Source organism: Gigantopelta aegis, chromosome 13 (assembly GCF_016097555.1).
Source record: "Gigantopelta aegis isolate Gae_Host chromosome 13, Gae_host_genome, whole genome shotgun sequence".
Lineage (NCBI taxonomy): Eukaryota > Metazoa > Mollusca > Gastropoda > Neomphalida > Peltospiridae > Gigantopelta > Gigantopelta aegis.
Genome location: NC_054711.1, coordinates 18,701,459 through 18,724,888, shown reverse-complemented (window position 1 = coordinate 18,724,888; position 23,430 = coordinate 18,701,459). Strand labels below are relative to the sequence as shown.

At 38.4% G+C, this 23,430-nt stretch overlaps 2 protein-coding genes across 2 annotated transcripts; both read right to left on the bottom strand.

The window, feature by feature from the left end:
- Positions 1 to 330: 330 nt before the first annotated feature.
- LOC121387185 lies at positions 331 to 5,378 on the bottom strand. The gene is made up of 6 exons (XM_041518210.1): positions 5,239 to 5,378; positions 5,071 to 5,125; positions 4,091 to 4,216; positions 3,171 to 3,328; positions 1,969 to 2,107; positions 331 to 928 (listed from the first exon to the last, which is right to left on the bottom strand). Exons 1-6 carry the CDS (start codon positions 5,376 to 5,378, stop codon positions 857 to 859), a joined length of 690 nt encoding a protein of 229 aa, XP_041374144.1. The 3' UTR covers positions 331 to 856.
- Positions 5,379 to 5,875: 497 nt separating this feature from the next.
- LOC121387184 (receptor-type tyrosine-protein phosphatase delta-like) lies at positions 5,876 to 21,140 on the bottom strand. Its single transcript, XM_041518209.1, has 14 exons — positions 20,999 to 21,140; positions 19,786 to 19,926; positions 19,146 to 19,304; positions 17,163 to 17,259; positions 16,168 to 16,238; positions 14,623 to 15,038; positions 11,491 to 11,503; positions 10,528 to 10,655; positions 9,479 to 9,604; positions 8,969 to 9,120; positions 8,493 to 8,628; positions 7,656 to 7,802; positions 7,009 to 7,042; positions 5,876 to 6,002 (listed from the first exon to the last, which is right to left on the bottom strand). The coding sequence occupies exons 2-14, from the start codon at positions 19,856 to 19,858 to the stop codon at positions 5,896 to 5,898; spliced, it is 1,659 nt and encodes a 552-aa protein (XP_041374143.1). The 5' UTR covers positions 19,859 to 19,926; positions 20,999 to 21,140; the 3' UTR covers positions 5,876 to 5,895.
- Positions 21,141 to 23,430: the final 2,290 nt, after the last annotated feature.

Genomic DNA, 23,430 nt, shown 5'->3' with positions numbered 1-23,430 from the left:
GATATGTCTATATAGGGTGTATACTACCAAATCAGATCCCATAGACCACAATATTAACATATGTGGCTAAAACTTCTACCTGCAGCGTATCAATGGACATAGACGCCACGGGTATAAATACTACTACCCCTCACCCTTAAAGTGAATCAGAAAAAAATGGGGGTGAAGCTGCTCATTTCAGAGATAACCGGTAGCATCTATGACTACCCTAGTTCCACACAACATTTTAGTACCTTTTTTACAGGTACCCCATATATGCTTCAAGCACAATTTTACTTGACACAGTGGTACTAGATGAAATAAAATTGCATACATTTTTTGCCCAGATGAAACTATTTTTTTTTTTACAATCAACACACTCACATTTATCACCAATCACAAGACTTGTGGTGTTCACTTCTCTATCAAAAGTTGGGTGCACCTCGACCTTTGACCCAGCCAGAAGTTATTAGTACTATCTAAAGCATTAAATAAATGACTGAAGTGTCTATAAAACATTAAACAATGTACAATGTACTGAAATGTCTATAAAACATTAAACAATGTACTAACGTGTCTATAAAACATTAAACAATGTACTGATGTATCTACAAAACATTAAACAATGTACTGACGTGTATATAAAACATTAAACAATGTATTCATGTGTCTTTAAAGCATTAAACTATCTGCTGAAGTGTCTATAAAACATTCAACAATGTACTTAGGCATCCATAAAACATTTAACAATACACCAATGTGTCTATAAAGCATTAAACAATGTACTCGTGTTTCTCTAAAACACTTAACAATGTACTCAGGTGTCTCGAAAGCATTAAACAATGTGCTGAAGTGTCTAGTCCTTCCCTAGCCAGTGTCAAATATTGGTGTACACTCCAATCGATTCCAGGTACACAAACGCCAGCTGGCAAAAGAGTCTAAAGGATTCCTGAAATAATTACAATATAATGCTATAGGTATTTTATGAAATTAGTACATGAAAGGTATAATGGACATATACTATTTAAAAAACACGAAGTCACAATTGGTAGAATTCGAAACTATTGCACCGATCCGCATGACACTTGAACATCCCACTTCACCAGTCTGCCACTAACTTTGAAAAAAAAGGAAATCCAGTCAACCGTACTTACAACTAGCTATACCAACCACTACCATCTTAAAGGGACATACCATAGTTAAAAAACTAAGAATGCACATACTAGAATAGCGGTTTTTGATAACAACCACTCTTAACTTAATTGTATGGTTTAGATTAAAAATTCCGTACATTCGAGGTGTTTTGGTCATCCTGGTGTTTTTAAAGTTGACAAAATGCATTTCTCATATTTTTAAAAACGCACGTGCGTTTGAAATAACAGTCTGGACGAGTTTTAATCTCTTTTTAGAGCTAATACAGATTTCAAACTCACAGACTCATGTTTCATCAATTTATGTTTAACTTTATCCAAATGTGTTACAGGTTTGTCTAGAGTCGCTAAAAACTTAGTGTCCTCTTTCACAACAAACTAGGGTTGTACTGTAACATAAACAAAAAGAGAAAGAGAGATGAAACACAAACCCAACAACAACAACAACAACAACAATACACCAAATCGAATTGTATAATGTACATTAAATTTTGGTTTAAAATTTATAAATTTACTATATTGGTAGAGTCGATATTAGATGAGCTGATCCAATTTGCTTTGTATCCTAAACAGCGAGTGGAGTGTGTAGATGTCTAAAAGATATCTTAGGGACTCTATGTAGCTAAACAACAAAGTACTTCTAAACTAAAAGGTAACTTTTTCATATTTCTTTAACATGGGATTCCCTCATACCACATCAGTTATATCATCTGCATACTTAATAAAAGTGGTCCCTTGAGTATATTTCACTGAATCATTAACACAAACAAAAATGTATAAACATATGTGTGTTATTAAATGTTTGACAGTAATTAAGTTCTTAGTTATCTCGAAATACCTCAGTGAATTCCACATTTGGCAAGACATCTTGGAATCGTCTGACGTTGTTGAAAATCTCAACCTCCTTGTCAACCGAAATAGTAGACATGATGTTGTTCATGATACAGAGTGATATCGCTTGTTGTGTGTCGGAAACACTGGGGAAAAAAAACAAACATTCTGAAAGTACAGCTAAAGCATTGCATGTCACTGTCAGGGCCAAATTTGTTTTCGTGTCTCCTACGTTCTAGGGTTGTAACTCTGTAAAACTAGGTAAATGGTCATGGAAATCAAACTTGATCTGTAACAATACATCACAAAGATATACACAAATTTTTAGCTCAATAATTATATTGAGGAATTGTAAATAAAAAGTCCGAAAAACTATGTGTGTGACATACGGACAGAAGGACTGAGACGAAACATATAGTCCCCTAAGTTTGGACTGGTAGGTGAATAACAAAAAACTGACATTAATATAAATTATGTTAGTTTGTGAATAACAGAGTAACATGTGGACAGGAATCATAGAAGTAAAATGTCACATGAAATTATTAATAACTTGTTGACTTTATACACTATTTTTTATAATTCAACATTTTATGGCTCTTGAATATGATCGTATTGCAATTTCTGTTTTGGTGTCTCTAAAAACAACAAAACCCAACACATGAGCATGGTTACATTGATAAATTGCTGACCCTATATACCAGACTCAAGGAGTGCATGGGAAAAGAAGTTGATGAAACGGATTTCTCTATATAACTATAATAAACTGCACCTGATCCCTAGGGACTAGTGGGACACCCTATATTAATGATATTAACAAACTGAATAAACCATAGATTGACCTTTATATGTGTTTAAACTATTTGGTTATAGTGTTTCTGGTGGATGAGAAAATGCTTCTTTTTCAAATTGGCTTAATATTTTCTCTGTCTTGGCCCGGCCTGTTAGGGCCCTGGAGTGGAGGCGAGTCAAAATGACCAAATTCACAAATTTGTTTCTCAAGGTGCCAAGTAAACTTCCCATAAAATGTGCAATTTATCATGCAGTTTTGGACAAGAGATTCGAAATTGTGAACAGTTAACACATCATGGGCGAAAATGGATCACAGAAGGTCATTTAAGCCTTTGGCTGTGGTGATCTGAAAACGGGCATTGTATATTAACTTGATTAGTCTGGATAGAGGTTGTTGTAATAATGTTTTATTTGACGTACTTGAAGACAATGGTCACTGGGTGAGACTTGAGTTTCTTCTGTCTGTTTTCCATCTGCTCCATCAAGATGATGAGATACTCTATCACAGACGAAGAGTCAGACTCATCCGACCACAGATCAACAGAGTAATTCGCAATCTCCTTCTTTTCTGGATCGCTCTGTTAAAAATACATAGTCAGTATTTATGTATGGGTGTACGACCCAGGATCATCGGCCTCGGTGGTGTAGTTGTTAAGCTATCGGACATAAGGCTGGTAGGTACTGGGTTCGCACCACAGCAGCGGCTCCCACCCAGTGCGATTTTAACAACTCAATGAGTAGGTGTAAGGCAACTGCACTGACTTCTATCTCACTAACAACTAACCACTAACTTACTGTCCTAGACAGTAAACGCAGATAGCTGACGTGTTTGCCCAGGACAGCGTGCGTGAATCTTAAGTGGATAGAAGCACGAAAATATGTATAAATGAATGAAGGAAATGAACCCACAATCAGCAAGGAAAGTAGTCTCAGTCATGCCTGCTGCCTACTGACTCTAGAAGGACATTTATAGGCCATAGTTGGTGATTAAAGTAAAGTTCCGAAGGTGACAGTATATTTTTAAAAGACATTTAAAATCACTTCTAAAATAAAAGACAATTTAGTGGTATTATCCTCTTTTCCACTTACAATCTTGTTATTAAACATTTCATACTGAATATTTGGAAAACTCATGGCAAAGTTTATGTTATTTTTCACTGTCAATTGCAATATGATCCCAAAACCCTCTTATGCTAGTAACAGTTTAAATAATTAATATATAGCTTATGTTTATCTGACATGAACGCAACTGACATAAAAGCTGATAAAAATGTTAACTATAAATTAATGCAGTTCAAAAAGAGCCTGAATTGGGGTTTTTTAATAACAACACATCTTACCGTCTTTCCAACAGAGAGAGTTTTCAGAGTTACTCCCCTTGTTAAACGTGTTTCGTTGACTGTAGCCACAGTCACTCGTCCATACTCGCAGATGTGACTTGGATGTGGAATGAATTCAAGACCAGTCTAAAATATAGTAAGATATACATAATACTACATAAGCGGCCGTTTGATAATATTTATCTTACAAATCCTTTCAAAACATATCTAATGAGTGAAAGCGAGTTTGATACATTTGTAAACATCGAGTTATAAGATAAAATGGTATCTAACGGACACTAGTGTACACATAGCATTTCATTTCTTACATAACATCAAAAATGGTGTAAAAGAATTTTAATCTACCCCCTAAAAATTAAATGCAAATACGGCACTTCTACAATTAACATTAATATTGTCATATCAATAAATTTTAATTGTGCTTATATGAGGTCATAACTGTGGAAGTGCCAATCAGACATGTTTCAATCAATATCCCACATAACATTTCACTATTATCTGGAACAGGTGAGTATTTTGTTTTATGATGACGACAATAATGATGACGACGACGACGATGATGATAATTCATATTAAAAGAACATATATATATATATATATATATATATATATATTATATTCATTGCAATGCTTAGGTCTTTGGTGTCTTGGGCACAAGCGTCTAGTATTTCCAGTACAGAGTGTAATATTGAGAATTTGGAGAGAAAGATACGTTTCCGTAGCCACCTTGCACATTGGCCCCCGAACCATTAAAATCTCTCTCTCTCTCTCTCTCTCTCTCTCTCTCTCTCTCTCTCTCTCTCTCTCTCTCTCTCTCTCTCTCTCTCTCTCTCTCTCTCTCTCTCTCTCTCTCTCTCTCTCTCTCTCTCTCTCTGGGTGGGATGGATTCGATCCTACAATCTGAGCAACTCAGACAGACGACCTTCCGAGCTATATCCCGTCCCTTCAATGTCAGAGTATTGTGATGAGTGTACACCTACCTCAGTTCCCAGTGTGATGAGTGTCAGAGAGTCGTTTTCTGTGATTAGTGTACACCTACCTCAGTTCCCAGTGTGATGAGTGTCAGAGAGTCGTTTTCTGTGATTAGTGTACACCTACCTCAGTTCCCAGTGTGATGAGAGTCGTGTTCTGAGCCAGTAGACACCTACCTCAGTTCCCAGTGTGCTTCAGCAGAGAGTCGTTTTCTGTTATTAGTTTCCACAGCAGGTTCCAGTTTTGTACATAGTGTTAGCCAACAAGGCTTGAAAGGCTCTTGGACGCCTGGCAACAGATAACCCTGTTTCAGCATTTTCTAAAAATACACATTTTAAGGTAACTGATACTACAACAGATAGCCTTGTTGCATCATTGTAGACTATAAGAGGAAAACAACATATTGTAAAGGTACTTGGACCTTTGACAACAGATAATCGTGATTCAGCATTTTAGACTGCTAGTATTACAAATACATATTTTAAAGGTACAGATTTAATACTGAAAAAAATGCATATTTTCCCCAATTGTTTTGTTTATGATTTGTTTATTTGTTTTGTTGTTTTGTTTATTTCTGTGCCTTGTTTATTTTTGTTTTTTTTATTATAAAAAAAAAATCTAGTTTAGTTTACTTTTATTTACTCTGTTTATTACTATTTTTTCTGTTTTACTTAGTTTTGTTTTTGTTTTTGTTTTTTTTTGTTTTTGTTTTGTTTGGTTTCTGTTTCGTTTCGTCTTGATTTATTTCTTTAGTATTGTTTCGTTTCTGTATTTTTGTTTTTGTTTTTGTTTTCGTTTGTGATGTGATTTTTGGGGGTTATAGACTTGTGCATTCAAGGGCGAAAGTTGATTGTTATATACACATCTTTACATACTGGGGCGCCCACTACGAACTGATCCTGTTGTCCGTTCACCCAGAGTCTGTTCTTCACTTGTGCATCTAAGTGAAATATAAGAAAAACGCTTTATAAAACAACAAATTTGCGTCGGCAATTCTGAAAATATAGTTGGTATATCTCTATTTTAATTTCAACTTTTTTTTTTGTGTTTTTTTCTGAAACAAACTGTAACAGATACTAGTGTGCGTAAACCAATTTAAATCAAATTATCCCTACAGTCAACATATAAGTACAGTGCTTTCTAAGTTTGTAATGATTTAATTTCAAATTCCCTTCATAGTCTATGCTTAGCTGTGTTTCACTGAATACTAACATTATAAATAAAACAAATAATAGGCAATAACATATAACAATTACTCAGGATTGGAGGAATTACAATGACATTGTCTAAGCATTAGTCTTTTTTTTAAATATAGGAGACATACGATTTCATTTATTGTTACTGGGAATTTGTTATATAATTGTGCTAATGGATTATTGAAATATAGACTTCAAGCTCCTTTTGGCAAGAGGCATTTAGTTTTGGTAACTGAAATGTATATGGCAACATTTTCAGTTCCGTTTCATGGTGTGAATAGTGTAGGTTGTAAATTGTTTTCACGCCTCGGGGACTATATTTTAGCAACCTTTACAGAACGCCAGTAAGTGTGTCCATACAATATAGCCTATAAACATAACTATATCACTTTATATATTGTATAGGCAGACGTCCTGAAGTGTAATGCTATAATAACTATTACTATCTATATAAGTAATAATTACCCTGACGTCTGGCACTTACAGATAAAGAAATGTAAATGAAACACACATTTCGACTTAGAGATCTGCAGATTCGTTCTTACAAAAGTTTTGAATCAGAAAGAAAAGTCATAGTAATGAAAACATCTAACCACTACCCCCAAAGTAAAAAAAAAGAACAGATTCTCAAAGTATTCACTCCAAAATGTGCTTCAATCAGTATTTTATATTTGAAAAACAGTTGTCTTCTGTATTAGTGTAAAAGTCCTCATAATAAATGTATGCACAGTTTTTGTCAAATATACGTACCTGCATTGTATGGACTATTCATGGAAACGATGTCCTGAAAAAAAGTTATCAAATAGTCAGAAATATAGCACGATTATCCTTTAGCTTCACCTGTAATGAATATACTAACGATAAGCAGGGACGCTCGGGACCGAATATACGAAGGCTGTTTTTATGAGATTAATGTGAAGAGTGGATATTCTGTACTGAATGTGCTAAGCCTGGTTTTCTAGTAAACATTGTAAATGTATGTTTGTTACAGGCATGTAGGACAAAACCTCGCTGTGTAGATACTGCCCTCTGTGTTTGAATCAAACTAACCAGACTTACAAAACCCCTACAACTCCTGTTCCTCACCGTGGTGTAGGGCTGAGAACATTATTGTAAGGGTTTTCAATGTGAGGGCGAACACAGACCACAATCACCTGTATCTCCTAAATGTTTTAAAATAAGTTATATAACAATCAGTCTGTTATATTCGTACATAACATTTCTCCATTCTTTGTTTCACCTGTAGTGTTAATATATATGTTTCGTTTTGTTTTTAGTGTACATTATTATTTACAGTTTTAACAAGCAGAATCAGAACATTTCACTACCAAGCACTGTGTCTGATCTGGAGATATGAACGTGGCATTTAGTTATATTTGGTCATGTCCTTTTCATACCTCAGCTAGTTGGTCAATCGTCTTCCTGCCCATAGTCAAGTTGCCTCCCTTTGTAGGATATGCCTGTAGGTAATGATTCGTGGGCATGCTCGTCTGCCCATATTTTACTACCTCCAGCAGTGTGATGAAAACACATTCATATTGTTCCTAGAAAGAGAGAACATATTATTTTACTACATTTGTATTCATGGAAATGACAATTATAATTGTGTCAGTGCATATCCATGTATGCATACAGACACACTGAGATGGAGAGAGGAAGACAAAATGACAGAGAGAAGATATACACACACAGAGATAGAGAGAGAGAGAGAGAGAGAGAGCATCGCTATAGAGAGAGAGAGAGAGAGAGAGAGAGAGAGAGAGAGAGAGAGAGAGAGAGAGAGAGAGAGAGAGGGGGGGGGGGGGTAGCATCGCTATCTTGATCCAATACAAGTAATAAAATCACTTTGATGTATAAATAATAATACAAGTGATCAAAATGATATCATCACATTGGTCTGTATAGATCAAAATACAGTGATAACATCACCTTGGCGTGTATCAAAATGAAGTGATACCATCACCTTGGCGTGTATCAAAATCAAGTGATAACATCACCTTGTTGTGTATCAAATGAAGTGATATCATCACCTTGGTGTGTATCAAAATGAAGTGATATCATCAAATTGGCGTGTATCAAAACGAAGTGATATTATCACCTTGTCGTGTATCAAAATGAAGTGATATCACCACCTTTGTGTGTATCTAACACAAGTGATAACATCACCTTGGCGTGTATCAAACTGAAGTGATAACATCACCTTGGCGTGTAGCAAAATGAAGTGATAGCATCACCTTGGTTTGTATCATGTTCTTCCTCTGGTGTCTCATCTTGGTGATGGTCTGTAGAATGTTAAGTTGTCCAGTGGCGTTCATCTCGTCTATGAGAATGTGGAGAGCTATGTACGTCCCTGTTCTGCCAATCCCGGCACTGGTCAACACAAAATAAAGTACATACAGATAAATGTACCATAGTAGGTAAACACATAACAGACATAGTCTGTTTGCATCAAATAAGGGAACCGAAGAAATGGCATGTAACCTTATAGTTAATAATGTTAAAACTTATCCAAAATCATATGATTAAGTTTTGGACCCATACTAACTCTCCCTGGGCGTGGCCAAGGCGTGTCTCTAGTTTTCCAAAGAAAGCCAACCGATCCATACATACAAGTTAAAACAGAATCCAGCAGGCTACACGGATGAGGCTAGCGTGAAGTGCAGGGACTTGTCAACAGTCTATCAAACCCTTCATTCAAGATAAAATATACCTGCAGTGTACGAGGACTGGACCAGGGCGTGGTCTCGGAGTGTCTCTAGTCTTCCACAGAAAATCTAACAGATCAAGCACGTTAGGAACTCCGTGGTCCGGCCACGATGTAAAGTGATAATGATCAAACGTCTTCTGTGTCAGTTTTCCAGACTGAAATATACAAAAATGTAGGATCTGTGTTAAATGTTTGTTTTGTCTGTCTGTTTCTGTCTTTGTCTCTGGCTCTTGTTCTCACTCTGTCTGTCTCAATTATCTCACTCGCTCTGTCGTTCTGTTTATCTGTCTGTCTTTCATGCCTTCCTTTCTCTCTGTTTTGTCTCTCAAATGTAGCCCCCTCTCTCTCTCTCTCTCTCTCTCTCTCTCTCTCTCTCTCTCTCTCTCTCTCTCTCTCTCTCTCTCTCTCTCTCTCTCTCTCTCTCTCCCCCTCTCCCCGACTAAACCATCAGTTATGTATATATGGATTGGTGGATGTGCTGTCAATTATTTTTCTCTAATCAAAATTATTCACCTTTGTCTGAGTGACCTGGATCTTCCTGATGCTGTATTCCGCTAGGTGAAACGTTTCTTTGACCACAACATTAAAGAATGACACAGCCATTGGTTTGTCGTCATCCCAGTAGGGTTCGCATTTGTGCTGCAGAAAAGAACGCCAACTTTTTTTAGGTTTTAACGAATGTGCTGGTTTAGCATCTTTCCTTCACAGCAGTTATAACATTAACCTGGTTTGCGTTTATTAAAAACAAAAATCCATTTCCAGGCGCAGTTACGTAACGCTGTACACAAGGACAATCGTTGGATGCGTTGTAAAATGCAATGGGGGGGAGGGGGGGGGGGGAATTGTTATCAAGTGGTGCTTCACTTTTTCAAAACAATGTCTGATTGTTATTCATGAAGTAAAATGCAGCCAGGCATAGTCATGTTGTTCCTTAACAAGGGGTTTATAACTGGTATTTATTACCAAAGAAACAAAACAAACATACATACAGAAAATCCTAAAATATATGTCAACTTAAGTCACAGTGACAGGAAAAGCAGGACTGGATATGTGTGTACAATCCACAATGGTATAATGTTGAAGGTGTATTTCTTCTGAACTTCCAGATTTGAAAGGAAAAGTGACACCATCCTTGCTCAATCAAACATTCAACACAAATGTGTAAAAGTATGATTTTGTAATGGGGGTAACCATTATACTTGTTCTAATTATTACTTATTCTGATGAGCTGTATCCAGTGCTAGCTATTATTTAGTAAACTAGTTTGGGTGACAGTCCTCTGTGTGATGGTACAATGAGATGAAATCTTCAGTAAGGGATCTCCTCGGGAGTGGATGTTCTCCTATAAACGAGACACTGGACAGAGTTATGGAATCAACCACTATTTTGCCAAATATCCGTTTGACTCTGCATTGTGCAGAGACAACGCCATGATCATGTATTATTGTTTTGAAGTTTAGAATTATTGTAATATTTCTATTGCAACAACCAATACTACTCACCTATTACGAAGGGACCATTACTTACTTGATGAAGGCAATGGGGTAGCCTGGGCCCTATGGTCCCTGCCTAAATCCATGGCTGGTACCTACCCTTCCGGCTTCCATGAGGTTTGTAAGCATTATAATTTGTCCACAGTCTTGTTCCCAGATCACCCTCCAGAAGTCAACTACAGTTCCTTCTCTCGGTGCTGAAATATCACACAAACTATGTCTTTTGATTTTGACATAATATTATAACTGATTTTTTAAATTGTGAGTTAAACTAAATGACCAATTGGATATGGTGCTATTAAATTCAAATCACAAATCACAGGCCAGTATCATACAGTAAATGCTCACAGATTAAGTTTCATGGTCTTTAATACATAAGGGACCAACACCGTACCGGTTCTGCACAGGGCGTTTGTCTACACGTGCACTGAGATATGAGGGAGAAGAACATATATGTATACTTTGGATAATATATATATTATATATATATATATATATATATATATATATATATATATACCGGTAGTCATGACGGCTCTGTACAGGACGTTCCTATACAGGGAGGTCTAGTATTCTATATATCGTCAACGTCCCTAACTGCGTTATGCTTCCAATTCCGTTCACTTTGTTTTCTCGTGCACGGTTCGCGCAATCAACATCCGATTTGTTGTCATCGGCATGTCGTTCATTTATAAGGTGTTTCGTCACAGTTCAGGAACATTTTCATAAACAATAAAGTTCAGAAAAGTAAGTATCTAAATACAAAACTTTACAAACCCCTAAAACCATTAATTTTACTAAGTTGTTTTTGTTGATTTCTTAACATTACCAATATCGGGTCCACATGACTCGTAGAAATTGACTTTAAAATGAGAAAGATGAATTAACATTCGGTGCGTGCCACATGACTTCACACGTGCCAGATCAACAAGGCCAAAGCATTTAATTTTTACGATTTTTAAGACCCCTGTTGTTAGAATTTGTTTTCAATTATTATATTCGATCTGTAAACGGTATGCTACATTTTTGTGCCTCTGTTGTAAGCCTAGTGAATAGTATTCATAATCCATTCATTAACAATTGTAAATAATTTTGAGTGTATAAATTGTGTTAATTAAGAATTAGTTCATTAATTTTTTATTTTTTTTACAAACTATTCACTGGTATAAACGTAATGCCTATTAGTATTAACATCAAGTGTTATTCATGTGTGTTGATAAAACGCGGACCGGACCAGAACGCTTGACAAATTAAATTTTTCCTTTTAAAAAAATATTAAACTAAGTGTTCGTCAACTGTGCATAGTTAAAGGGACATCCCTGAGTTTTCTGCACGTTTTAAGATGTTATCGACTAACAGAGACATTTTAACGATTGTAATTACATATCAAATATATTTGTCTGCATAAAATATTAGTGGCTGTGTTTCTGATCGTTGTAATATTTCTACTAGGTTAAATTTCATTTTATTTCCCAAAATATATTTGTTTCGTACGTACGAAATTATTTGAAGACAAAATCCAGTTTGGGCTTCTTACAAATATTAAGACGACCAGAAACACATTGAATATACATACACTGATATTCTAAACAAGAAAATATATTTAATATGTAACTTTAATCGTAGAAATATTTTATTAGTCGGAAACATCTTACAATGCAGCAAACTCAGCAATGTCCCTTTAAGAAACATATATTTGTTCATGTAGTGGCCTTAAAAATGGAAAATGACGAAGTGTACATGCGCGTTACGATACTTTTTGCAAACGCATGCGCCTGAACGCAATTACAAACGTCGCACTCTTTCCTGTTTACCGGAGGGTGTTTCACTTTTGTTTACTAGAATGAATTTGTTTTACATCCACATTGTTGATTTTTTACGTTAATTGATTACAATCTATTTTGTTTCACGTATCGTAGCTGACAAATGTAGAATAATATTTCCGTAAATATCATATTCGTGTTTTTGTTGTTAGGTGAACGCAGTTTGGGACATCGATGGTACTTAGATTTGGTCCATAAACCCTGCCTAAACAACAAGCAACGAGCTACAAGCTGTAACACCGTGGATTCATGTTGTTCAGGAAAGCATACTGTTATTAGTTCCAGCCATTATAATCAACTGATCCGAGTAAAATCAGTCTGCATTTTTATCGCCATAAACTCTCTAATAAATTCCCAATCCAAGGGAAACGACTGGTTTGGTATTTATTCAGATATTAAACAAAAAGATGTCCTAAATCTAGGACGGTCTCACTCATGTGATTGATAAATTTCACAAATCTTTATCACACAAAATATTTCAAACAGAAAAGTAGCTAGCCTGTAGACTGATGGCCTAACCACGACGCCACCGAGGCCGGTTCTAATGAAAACAATACTCCAAATAAATATATATACTGACACACAATGAAAACGCATTTTTCAATATTTTGTTGTTATTAATGAAAAATATATTTATTGGACTTAAAATAACAATTTATGAGAGGAAGCCATTGATTGGTACTTATGTCTGGGTTTTAATCCTGGTTTTGTTCTCGTTACACATACAATAGCAGAAACACACAAAATGGTGTGAAATGCATTCACTACATGTTCAATCATGCTGCATGCAATGCACGTGAAATGCCAGTATGTGGACACATAAAAGTCACGTAACGGTATCATATTCCTCGTCCAACTATTGGACGACTTGTTGAACGTCATCAACAGACCGGGAGTGTCCGTGATCGACCTCGACCTGGTCAACGTCCCGTTACGACCCCACACCAAGATCGGCAGATTCGATGACACCACCTCCGTGACCGGTTCAGAACTGCGACGATGACAGCAAGCAACACGATAGGACGTCATGGAAGGCATATCCATCCGATGACTGTTATCCGTCGACACAGAACGGCTGGACTCAGATGCAGACGCCCGTACAACGGTAACATCATGACACCGCGACATCGTGCTGCGAGACTACAGTTTGCTCTCCAGAATGGTAATCATCCACCAGCCTTTTACCGGATCATTGTTTTCTCAGATGAGTCCCGTTTCTCTGTCTCCTTTGCCGATGGAAGAGCACGTGTGTATAGGAGACTCCATGAACGGTACGCTGACCGCTGTGTGAGGGAACGTGATCGGTTTGGCGGCGGTTGTCTGATGGTATAGGGGACAATCAACTGTGATTTCAGGAGTGATCTCATCATTGTCCACAATGCCCTTACAGCCCAGCGTTATGTTGACGTTATTCTAAGACCAGTTCTCCAGCCACTTTTGCGCCGTCACCGAAGACGGGAAGGTCCCCTTCTGTTTCAACAAGACAATGCCCGTCCACATACTGCAAGAATTACCCAGGCATTCCTGCAACAAGCCGGTATCACCGTTATAAACTGGAGCGCCGTTTCACCGGATTTGAACCCAATTGAACACATGTGAGATGGGTTAGGACGTCGTATACGTCACTACCAGCCACCACCGCGTAACGTCGCTAAGCTTGCACAGGCGTTGCATGAGGAGTGGAGGAACATTCCTGTGGCTTATTTAAGATGTTTATGCCAATCCTTTCCCAGTCGTCTTCACGCATGCTCACGGGCCAATGGTGGACACACCAGATACTGACCTTGATATGGAGAGGGGGGGGGGGGGGGGGGGAATGGTTGAACTTTTCGATTACGAATGCAACTCGATTACTGATGATAATTGGCCATGTTTCCATGTGAATGTATCTCATGAATACCAGTCATTAATGTCATATTGGACGTCATACCAAAGTAAAGTTTGTTTTATTTAACGACGCCACTAGAGCACATTGATTTTTTTATCTTATCATCGGCTATTGGACGTCAAACATATGGTCATTCTGACACTGTTTTTTAGAGGAAACCCGCTGTCGCCACATAGGCTACTCTTTTTACGACAGGCAGCAAGGGATCTTTTATTTGCGCTTCCCACAGGCAGGATAGCACAAACCATGGCCTTTGTTGAACCAGTTATGGATCACTGGTCGGTGCAAGTGGTTTACACCTACCCATTGAGCCTTGCGGAGCACTCACTCAGGGTTTGGAGTCGGTATCTCGATTAAAAATCCCATGCCTCGACTGGGATCCGAACCCAGTACCTACCAGCCTGTAGACCGATGGCCTGCCACGACGCCACCGAGGCCGGTAGGATGTCATACCAAGAACTCTGCTTCAAATCCTCCACGCTGGTTCCTGATTCGCTGAATTATAGTTTCAAGCTCCATCATGTCAAACCCTCCTTCCGGTAGACTGGTCGTCTTATTATAATATGCGTCATGTTCATCGACGTCATTTCCTGTCTGACCATCGCTCTTATTGTCTGCTTCTATAATGGCTACAGCATCAGTAATATCTTCATCATCTTGGCCGCTTATCTTCACGTTACAATATGTGTTACTTCCCTTGACTTTGCCCTTGTTATCACCCTTTGCTGTTTCATTATGAGCCTTTACTCTTTGCTGCACAGCAACCACGGGGACATGCTTTGGTTGATGTACTATGGGCTGTTCCTGCAACGTCGACGTCATGCCAACGTTGACATAGACGTTTGTTTCTCCCACTTCATGTGCCTTGTCTGAAATATATTTAAATACATTAAAGGCGAGGTATAGCTCACTGCAGGCGTGTGTGCAGACGGGTGGTTGTGATTGGGTGTCGAAATGCCCCTTGTCCAATCAAATTTCTTTTTTTAAATGTATTTTCTGGTAAGACATGACTTTATTCCAATAAATCTTCACTCGCGGCAGTCTTTTCATTACATCAGAAGAAGGGAAGATCAGCAGGCTAACAGGAGCCCAGCTAGAAAAATCCACCCGTCTCTGAGAACATAATTTTGGTTGCAATACAACTATTAACATTCCTGGAGAAATTTAATAGAAATATTTGTCTGCTTATGATGTCATGTATTTTATTATATGGAATAGGATTATTAAAATATCAGGCTTAATATCAATCACTATTTTCAGAGAGAGAGGTCGCCACTTGGACACGGAGACAAGTAGATCCAGGCTAAGAGCTGTTGCAGACTTATTAAAATCTAATGACATCAGTGACGAAGAACCATAAACTATGTGAATAAATCGACTGAATGATGCACAATGTTATTTAAATTATATGGGGTATATATCATCAGTGGCCCGCCGTTGGCTCACCGTCGGCAGATTGCGGACGGTGGGCCGACGGCTATTAGCTGGTCATGCCACTGGTGGGCCATTGGTTTGGCTGCCAACAGTGGTCCACTGGCGCAGCCGACGGTGGGTCTACTATGGGCCAATGGTGGCGTGCTATGTGGGTTAACATTTAGTGTCAATTCTCACGACTGATCTGTTGCTGTATTCTAAGTCCAAATTAGTGAAACCTTCTTGTCTTTGTAATAGTGCATATTAAAGAGTCATTGTTACTACTGAAAACTATAGGATGTTTCCTTTGAAAACTACATGTTAGAATTATAAAATATTTGGCGTCCAATAGCTAGTGATAAATCAATGTCGTTTGTTATTGTCTTTAAAAACAAACAAACTATATACGTGGATGTTATAAACTTTCATATTTTTTTTTTTTTTTTTTTTAAAGTCTGCTTTAATTAAATTTACAATCAACTTGGTCCGCTTATTAAATGTAAAAGATTGTTGACAAAATTTAAATACAGTAGTTTGAAGCAATTCTAAAACTAATCAATAGAGTGCAGTATTAATAAATCCTACCCGTGTTTCTTGAAGGTCTTCTCAAAACAAGTGTTTCGTGAGAATTCTCTTTCTGTATTCGTCTCCTCCGTCTTGAACAAAAACCAAAACACGATTAGAATCAGTTTCAGCTTGGTTTCAAAATAACTGTAGTTATGCTACAGCATTAACATTATTTTTTCCATAGTAGCGGTAATAAGAGTGTGGTCACCGTTCATCTAGCATGTACATAATTATATGGACATCAATGGCCAATTAACCATAGTTAAAATTAAACTTTGTAAATACACACATGTAACTAAACAAATTTAAAACTTCAACATGTAAGTCACGTCCCCGTCCCGTAAATATATTCACGTTACTCTTCTTCTTTTTTCTGTCTTTAAACAAAAATGGGTTGCCTTTCTCACGATTTGTCCATGTGCACGTTTCTGCGAAGACCACCCCCTCAACAAATAATTATTGGATCCTACTTACATGTATATTCAAGAGGAAACTATGAAGGTGTCATTCGACTGTTCCAGAACAGATCATATGGACGAGGTGGGAGGAACCATTATTAAAAAAAAAAAAAAATTACTGATGGGTCTATACATATTTACTGATGGAAAGAAATACTTAATCACAGAATATCCCCATCTTTCGTTTCCCGATTCAGGACCCATTTGGTTTCGGCATAACCTTTTTATAAATATGTCCTTGATGTAATTTGTGAAGAAAAAAAACTGACTCGCGTAAAGCGTTGCTAAAAAAAGGCCTAACAGATGTTAACTATGTTACTCAATACCACATTACTGGCATTTCAATCCCACATTACGTTTTTGTATTATATACATATATCACTACGTGAGTAGTTAATTAAATTTGTTCTGCAATACCAAGTGTTCCCTTATTTGTTTCTCTGAGTACATTTGATTTAAATGAAATTCAATTTGTGGGTGGTGGATACATAAAACGTCTCACCCTTGTCATCAATTCTGCAACAGTATTTAGTGTAATATGAAAAGTCTGATCACCTGATAAACACCACAACGATGACGACCACGGCGATTACGACAACAACAGCAACAGCAATGCTAGCAATAAGTAATACATCGTTGCCAGAGTCAGGATCTATAAGTAATCATAACGACACACTGCTAATAAAATATTGAACGTGCATGACCCACGAAACACATGTTACCCATTCGTGCTGAGAATATTATTTCCTGAACATAATGGTTCTGAAGTTTATAAAAATTCAAGTCACAGTTTTGGTGTCACCGTTTGAGGCACGCATCTAATGATGATAATAATTTGGTTGCATTGTCAGGATATTTGACCATTCAGAACGCTTTGCTTGACCGTGATTTTGTGTTTGTGAAATAATGACTGTTTCTAGCAAGCATCTTAAGTTTCACCCTAAAATAACCCCATAGATATGAAACGACCAGGTATCTTTAAATTTATACCAATACATATTATATTAATATCGGTAATCTTTAGGGGCCACCTTTTGTACAAAGTTTGATTACTGTGTAACACATCTGTAGCTGTAACTCCACAAAATCATTTTGCTGAAACATCCCCCATGATGTAAGCAGGAACTAAACAAATAATTAACACTTTCGTGCATTTGGATAGAAAATCCACAGCCAAATTCTAGTTTAAATTAGCCTATCAGTCTAAGAGAGGGAAAACCAAACTAAAGCTCTTTAAAGAGTTAATTTATTTTTATTTTCATTAGCTTTTCAGGCAATTTAATAATTCCAAACACAGTAATAATGAACTGTGTTTACCAAGTTGAAATTTAATTCGCATCTGGCGATTTGGCAAACGAGAATTTAAGTCAGACAGTGTCTGAAAATACTTTACTGTCTTCGTGGTTTAAACTTACGGTGTGATGCTTAGAATAATCACTTATGTACGTCTGGTGTGGTTTCGTTTGGTTTGGTTTTGGTTTGTTTTGGGTTTATGTTACCATTTCGTATGACACATTCTAACTGAATCATGAGAATGTCTGCAAATTCAGAACGCTTCCACTGACCACGAACATACGTATGCACTTGTATCCAGATAGAATTAAAACAATTGAGATATGGAGCGTTTAATGAATGTATAGTGGATTGTGTTCAAACATAGTATCACGTGAGTATATTTGAACAAATTAATAGTTCAGGCAGGAAGCTAAGCTTATAAGTAATCATACAATGATGGAAGAGAACCATGTACTCCTAAACACAACATTCAATTTAAATGTTAAAACTGCTCAGCATAATAAAACTTAGTTGAAACAAGATGTTATGGCATGGTCTCTGGAACAATTACTTTTGTACTTCAGTTTTCTCTCAAATGAGAAGCGTTGACCCATCGTCCTGCCCGAAATAATAGTTAAATAATACATGTATGCTTAATGAAGGCTGTGGGTGCTAAGTTTTCTTTTTCTAAGAATAGAATTTCAAGTATTACATTGGGTGACAACATAAAACACACATATAGAAGAACGTACGCACACACATATACGCACACATTACCACACACAGTAGTACATCCATACACATGCATCCTCTCCCCTTCCGCACCCGCCACATACAGATTCACAAAAAAACACACACACATCAGATAAACATACAATGAAAGTGACAGGCATGTACCTAGCTTGATTCCAGTATGCACTGTCTAGCATTTGGACTATCAGCCGAAGAGCAAAAGAAGACTAATACAATTGTCAGTCCAATGGACCATGCTGCCAGATAACAGAATTACAGAACTGATGAACGTACGTTTAGACTCACTGGCAGTGACATTGAAAGCATCTCCTTGCCAACCAGCAACTAATACAACTATCAGTCCAATGGACCATGCTGTCAGATAACAGAATTACAGAACTGATGGAACTTACTTTTAGACTCACTGGCAGTGACACTGCAAGCATCTCCTTGCCAACCAGCAACTAATACAACTATCAGTCCATTGGACCATACTGTGTGATAACAGAATTACAGAACTGATGAACTTACTTTTAGACTCACTGGCAGTGACACTGCAAGCATCTCCTTGCCAACCAGCAACACACTGTCCATTGCACGAGCCTGTCACGTGATCGCACTGCGCATTGTCTTCACAGTGTCTGTCACCACACGAGTGTTTGCAATCTTGGCCATATTTTCCAGTGCATTCTGTATGATACAATATATACTATGTAACATAAGAAACGGAAATCAAGATAGTTCTACAATAGGTAATGCAGACTAGTATATAAAACACAGTGTATATTAGTATTATACATGCACGTGTATGTGTTAATGTGGGAAGATGTGTGTGTGTGTGTGTGTGTGTGTGTGTGTGTGTGTGTGTGTGTGTGCAACTCCTACAAACATATTTTCTGGGGTGTTTCAATATATTTTCTGTGGGTACAAGACCCGATCTCCCTAAACACTTTGTTCACCACAGTCTATACCCACTGCACATTTACCAACAGACGTGCCTGATAGGACAAGAAAGGAACGTTTTTCAGTGACATGTAGAAAATAATGACTGCTGCTGATGACCTAATCTCTGTCGAAATCAGGGCTACGTTATGGTATCTTCTGATGATATATTATGTGTCATGTAATTGATTTGCATAAATATGTGTTCCTACAAACTACAAGTTCTTACTATCAGTGCACACGTCTCCTTGCCAACCAGCAACACACTGTCCATTGCATGATCCTTTCACATGATCACACATCGTGTTGTCTTCACACTTTCTATCGCCACACGAATAGTTGCAATCTCTGCCATATGTTCCAGAGCATTCTGTATTATATAATACGATACTATTACAACATACAAGAAACTACAATCAAGATATTTGTACCATATGCTGCTGATGTAGAATATTGATGGGAGTCCAGACTACGTTTTAGTATCTCCTGGTGATTTCGTATAATATGTGATGTTATTTTTTCGAACATAGTTCACAGTTCAATTGTTTTATGTTTACGTTATTTCCCCTTCAAATTCAGGCACGTTGTCCTTAAGAAGAGTGCGTGGGGTGATACTATTGCGATTCACTGCACTTCAGGCAAAAGGTTTGTTTTGTTTAAACATTGTAGCACATTGATTAATTAATCATCGGCTGTTGGATGTCCAACATATGGTTATTCTGACTCGTAGTCATCAAAGGAAGCCCGCTACATTTACCCTAATGCAGTAAGGAATCTTTTATATGCACTTCCCACAGACAGGAAAACACATACCACGGCCTTTGACCAGTTGTGGTGCACTGGCTTGAACGAGAAAAAACATCTAGTCGAATGGGTCCACCGAGGTGGTTCGATCCTACAACGCAAGCACCTCAAGCGAGCACTGAACTGACTGAGCTATATCCCGACCCACTTCATGCAACGTCTAGCTGCCAGCCATGAAGGAAAGGTACGACACAGTTGTTTTAATGACATCTCTGCTTATTTTTAAACTACGGCTATTTGATGACAGACAGAGAGAGGGGGAGAGAGGTGGGTGGGGTCGAGGACAACATACTGCCGCCACATAAGCTACCGCGATCGGCAAAGTGGCAGAACAGTGCTTGGCCTTAGATATAGCAGTCGTAGGGCAATGGATAGGGTGGGGAATAACAGGAGTCCGAACGTTCTTGAGATTGATCGAACCTCAGTCGAGCTTTCTACCAGTGTGGATGCGTAACACAAAAAGAGGTTGCCTTTGTTGGTTACTATGACATTTGAAACGTAGCTAGAACGTATGCTTATAAAATATGCATTTATGGACCCTTTAATACGATGTGTGTGTGTCAGGTATAGTGTACATATATGACATTAAAGATGTACAAAACAGTTTTACATGTAAACTACAAGCTACGAGTACTTACTGGCCGTGCATGTGTCTCCATTCCAACCGTCCTTACATTTTCCATTACAAGATCCTGTCGCGTGATCACACGGCGCTGGGGAGTTTTTACACTTCCTGTCACTGCAGAGGTAGCTGCAATTCTTGCCGTATTTTCCACGACACCCTGTTTAATATATATATATATATATATAATATATATATATATATATATATATATATATATATATATATATATATATATATATATACTCTTCAAAAGAAGAAACGCAAAACCACATTGTCGTAACATTTGGAGAATTGATTTAATTATTGAATGGTGAGTCCGATAATTACCAAATGTTGCAGGATTGTTCACAATTCACTCTAGTCCATTGTGAGTAAGTGATAGGACACACCACCAAGGTCATGGTCATCTGGAGTCAATACCGGGTGTGGTCTCCGCGTGTGTTGACAACTGCCTGGCACCGCCTGCCTATTGAAGCAACCAGAGTACGGATGACGTCCCGGGGGATGGTGGCCCACTCGGCCTGCAAGGCTGCTGCCAGCTCGGGCAGGGTCTGGGGCTGTGGTTGTCGCTGTCGGAGGCGCCGGTCCAACTCGTCCCATAGATGCTCAATTGGGTTCAAATCCGGTGATATCGATGGCCAAGGAAGGACATTAATGTTGTTGTTCTGTAGGAAAGCCGTTGTGAGACGTGATGTGTGAGGCCTGGCGTTGTCATGTTGGAACACTGCGTTGGCGTTGGCCATAACTGGAACGATGTGTGGCCAGAGGATCTGGTCAATGTAGCCCTGTGCATTCAGGTTGCCCTGCACGTGGACCAGGTCAGTTCTGCCAGTGTGTGAGATGGCTGCCCACACCATGACACTACCCCCGCCGAATCTGTCCACTTCCTGCACGCAGTTTGCCGCATAACGTTCACCACGACGCCTATACACGCGACATCTTCCATCATGACGTCGGAGCAGAAATCGGGACTCGTCACTGAACCACACCTGTCTCCATCGCAGTTGAGGCCATTGTCGATGAATCTGGCACCACTGCAGTCGGAGTCGACGGTGTTGTGGTGTTAAGATGACACCTCGAACTGGACGTCTGGCACGAATTCCTACCTCACGTAGGCGGTTCCGTACGGTCTGGTCGGATATCCTGCGCAAACCTGGTATTGCTGCGGCTGTGGAGGTGGCAGTAGTCAATCGTTCCCGAAGGTGGCGTACCCGGATGTAGCGGTCCTGCCCGGGGGTAGTGACCCGTGGTCGACCGGATCTAGGGAGGTCACGTGTTGATCCATGTTGCTGGTAACGGTCCCACAGTCTGGAGATGGTGCTTGGGGACACATGGAATGCCCTGGCAACGGCCGTTCTGGATTCGCCTGCGTCTAGTCGGCCGATGGCATTGTTTCTCTGCGGTTCACTGAGACGTGGCATGTCCTGGATTGTCAACTGTCGGCCAGATACAGAGGCCAGGCAAGCGAACACCCTGCACTTTTATACTGTCGGTGTTCATGTTGCACGTGCAGACAACGCACGTGCAGTGGTGACATGGTTTGCACGTGGCTGCGTTTTTGCGAATATTCACATTTTAGAACTTTATTGTACAGTAGCTGCGTTTTATCGAATGTAACCGTGGGAATGTGTTTGGTACATGCAATGACCTTATATTCACAAAGCATGAACCGGTAGGAAACATAAAATCGGAGTTATAACCCATTTGTACCCTTTTGCGTTTCTTTTTTTCAAGAGTAACTATGCAGTCTTGAGTCGACAGTCGTAACTTTCTACACATTTATGATTTATTTCAGGAAAAGACTGTTATATCCTAGGACCTTCCTCGGTGATCGCAACTACATTGAAGACTTATTGTCAAAATTATCGATTTTTTACAACCAGTAGCTGATGAATAACGGGTCAGTGTACATTAGTGTGTCGTTTAACAAACCAAACTTAGCTTTACTCATAAATACTAACAAAACAACCTACCAGTACAGTCTTCACCTATCCAGGATGCTTCACACTTTCCTCCACATGAACCAGTCACGTGATCACAGGTCGCATTTTTGTTCAGACAGTGTCTGCTTGTGCAGATAACAGTGCAGTTAGCGCCATACAGACCAGTGTCACATTCTAGCAAGAAATATTGAAATGGTTAATTAAATTGATACGAATCTTTCTTGATGAAATTCAAATTGGTGCAACGCCGAAGCCAATATAAATTAGTTTTCCTGATAGAGGCTGATATATATTCATCTGTTTTGGTATAATTAATATATATTATATTCATTTATTTAATTGATTTTGTCCAATCATGATTAAAGCTAGCTGTCTTGACAAACACCACATATGTCTGGGTTGCCTGTCCAGTGCCCTGGATAAAAAGCAAAACAAGCAAAAAGAGAAACTATATATAACGTACAGCGATTGGTATATTAACGAAAAACAATACAAATTCAGC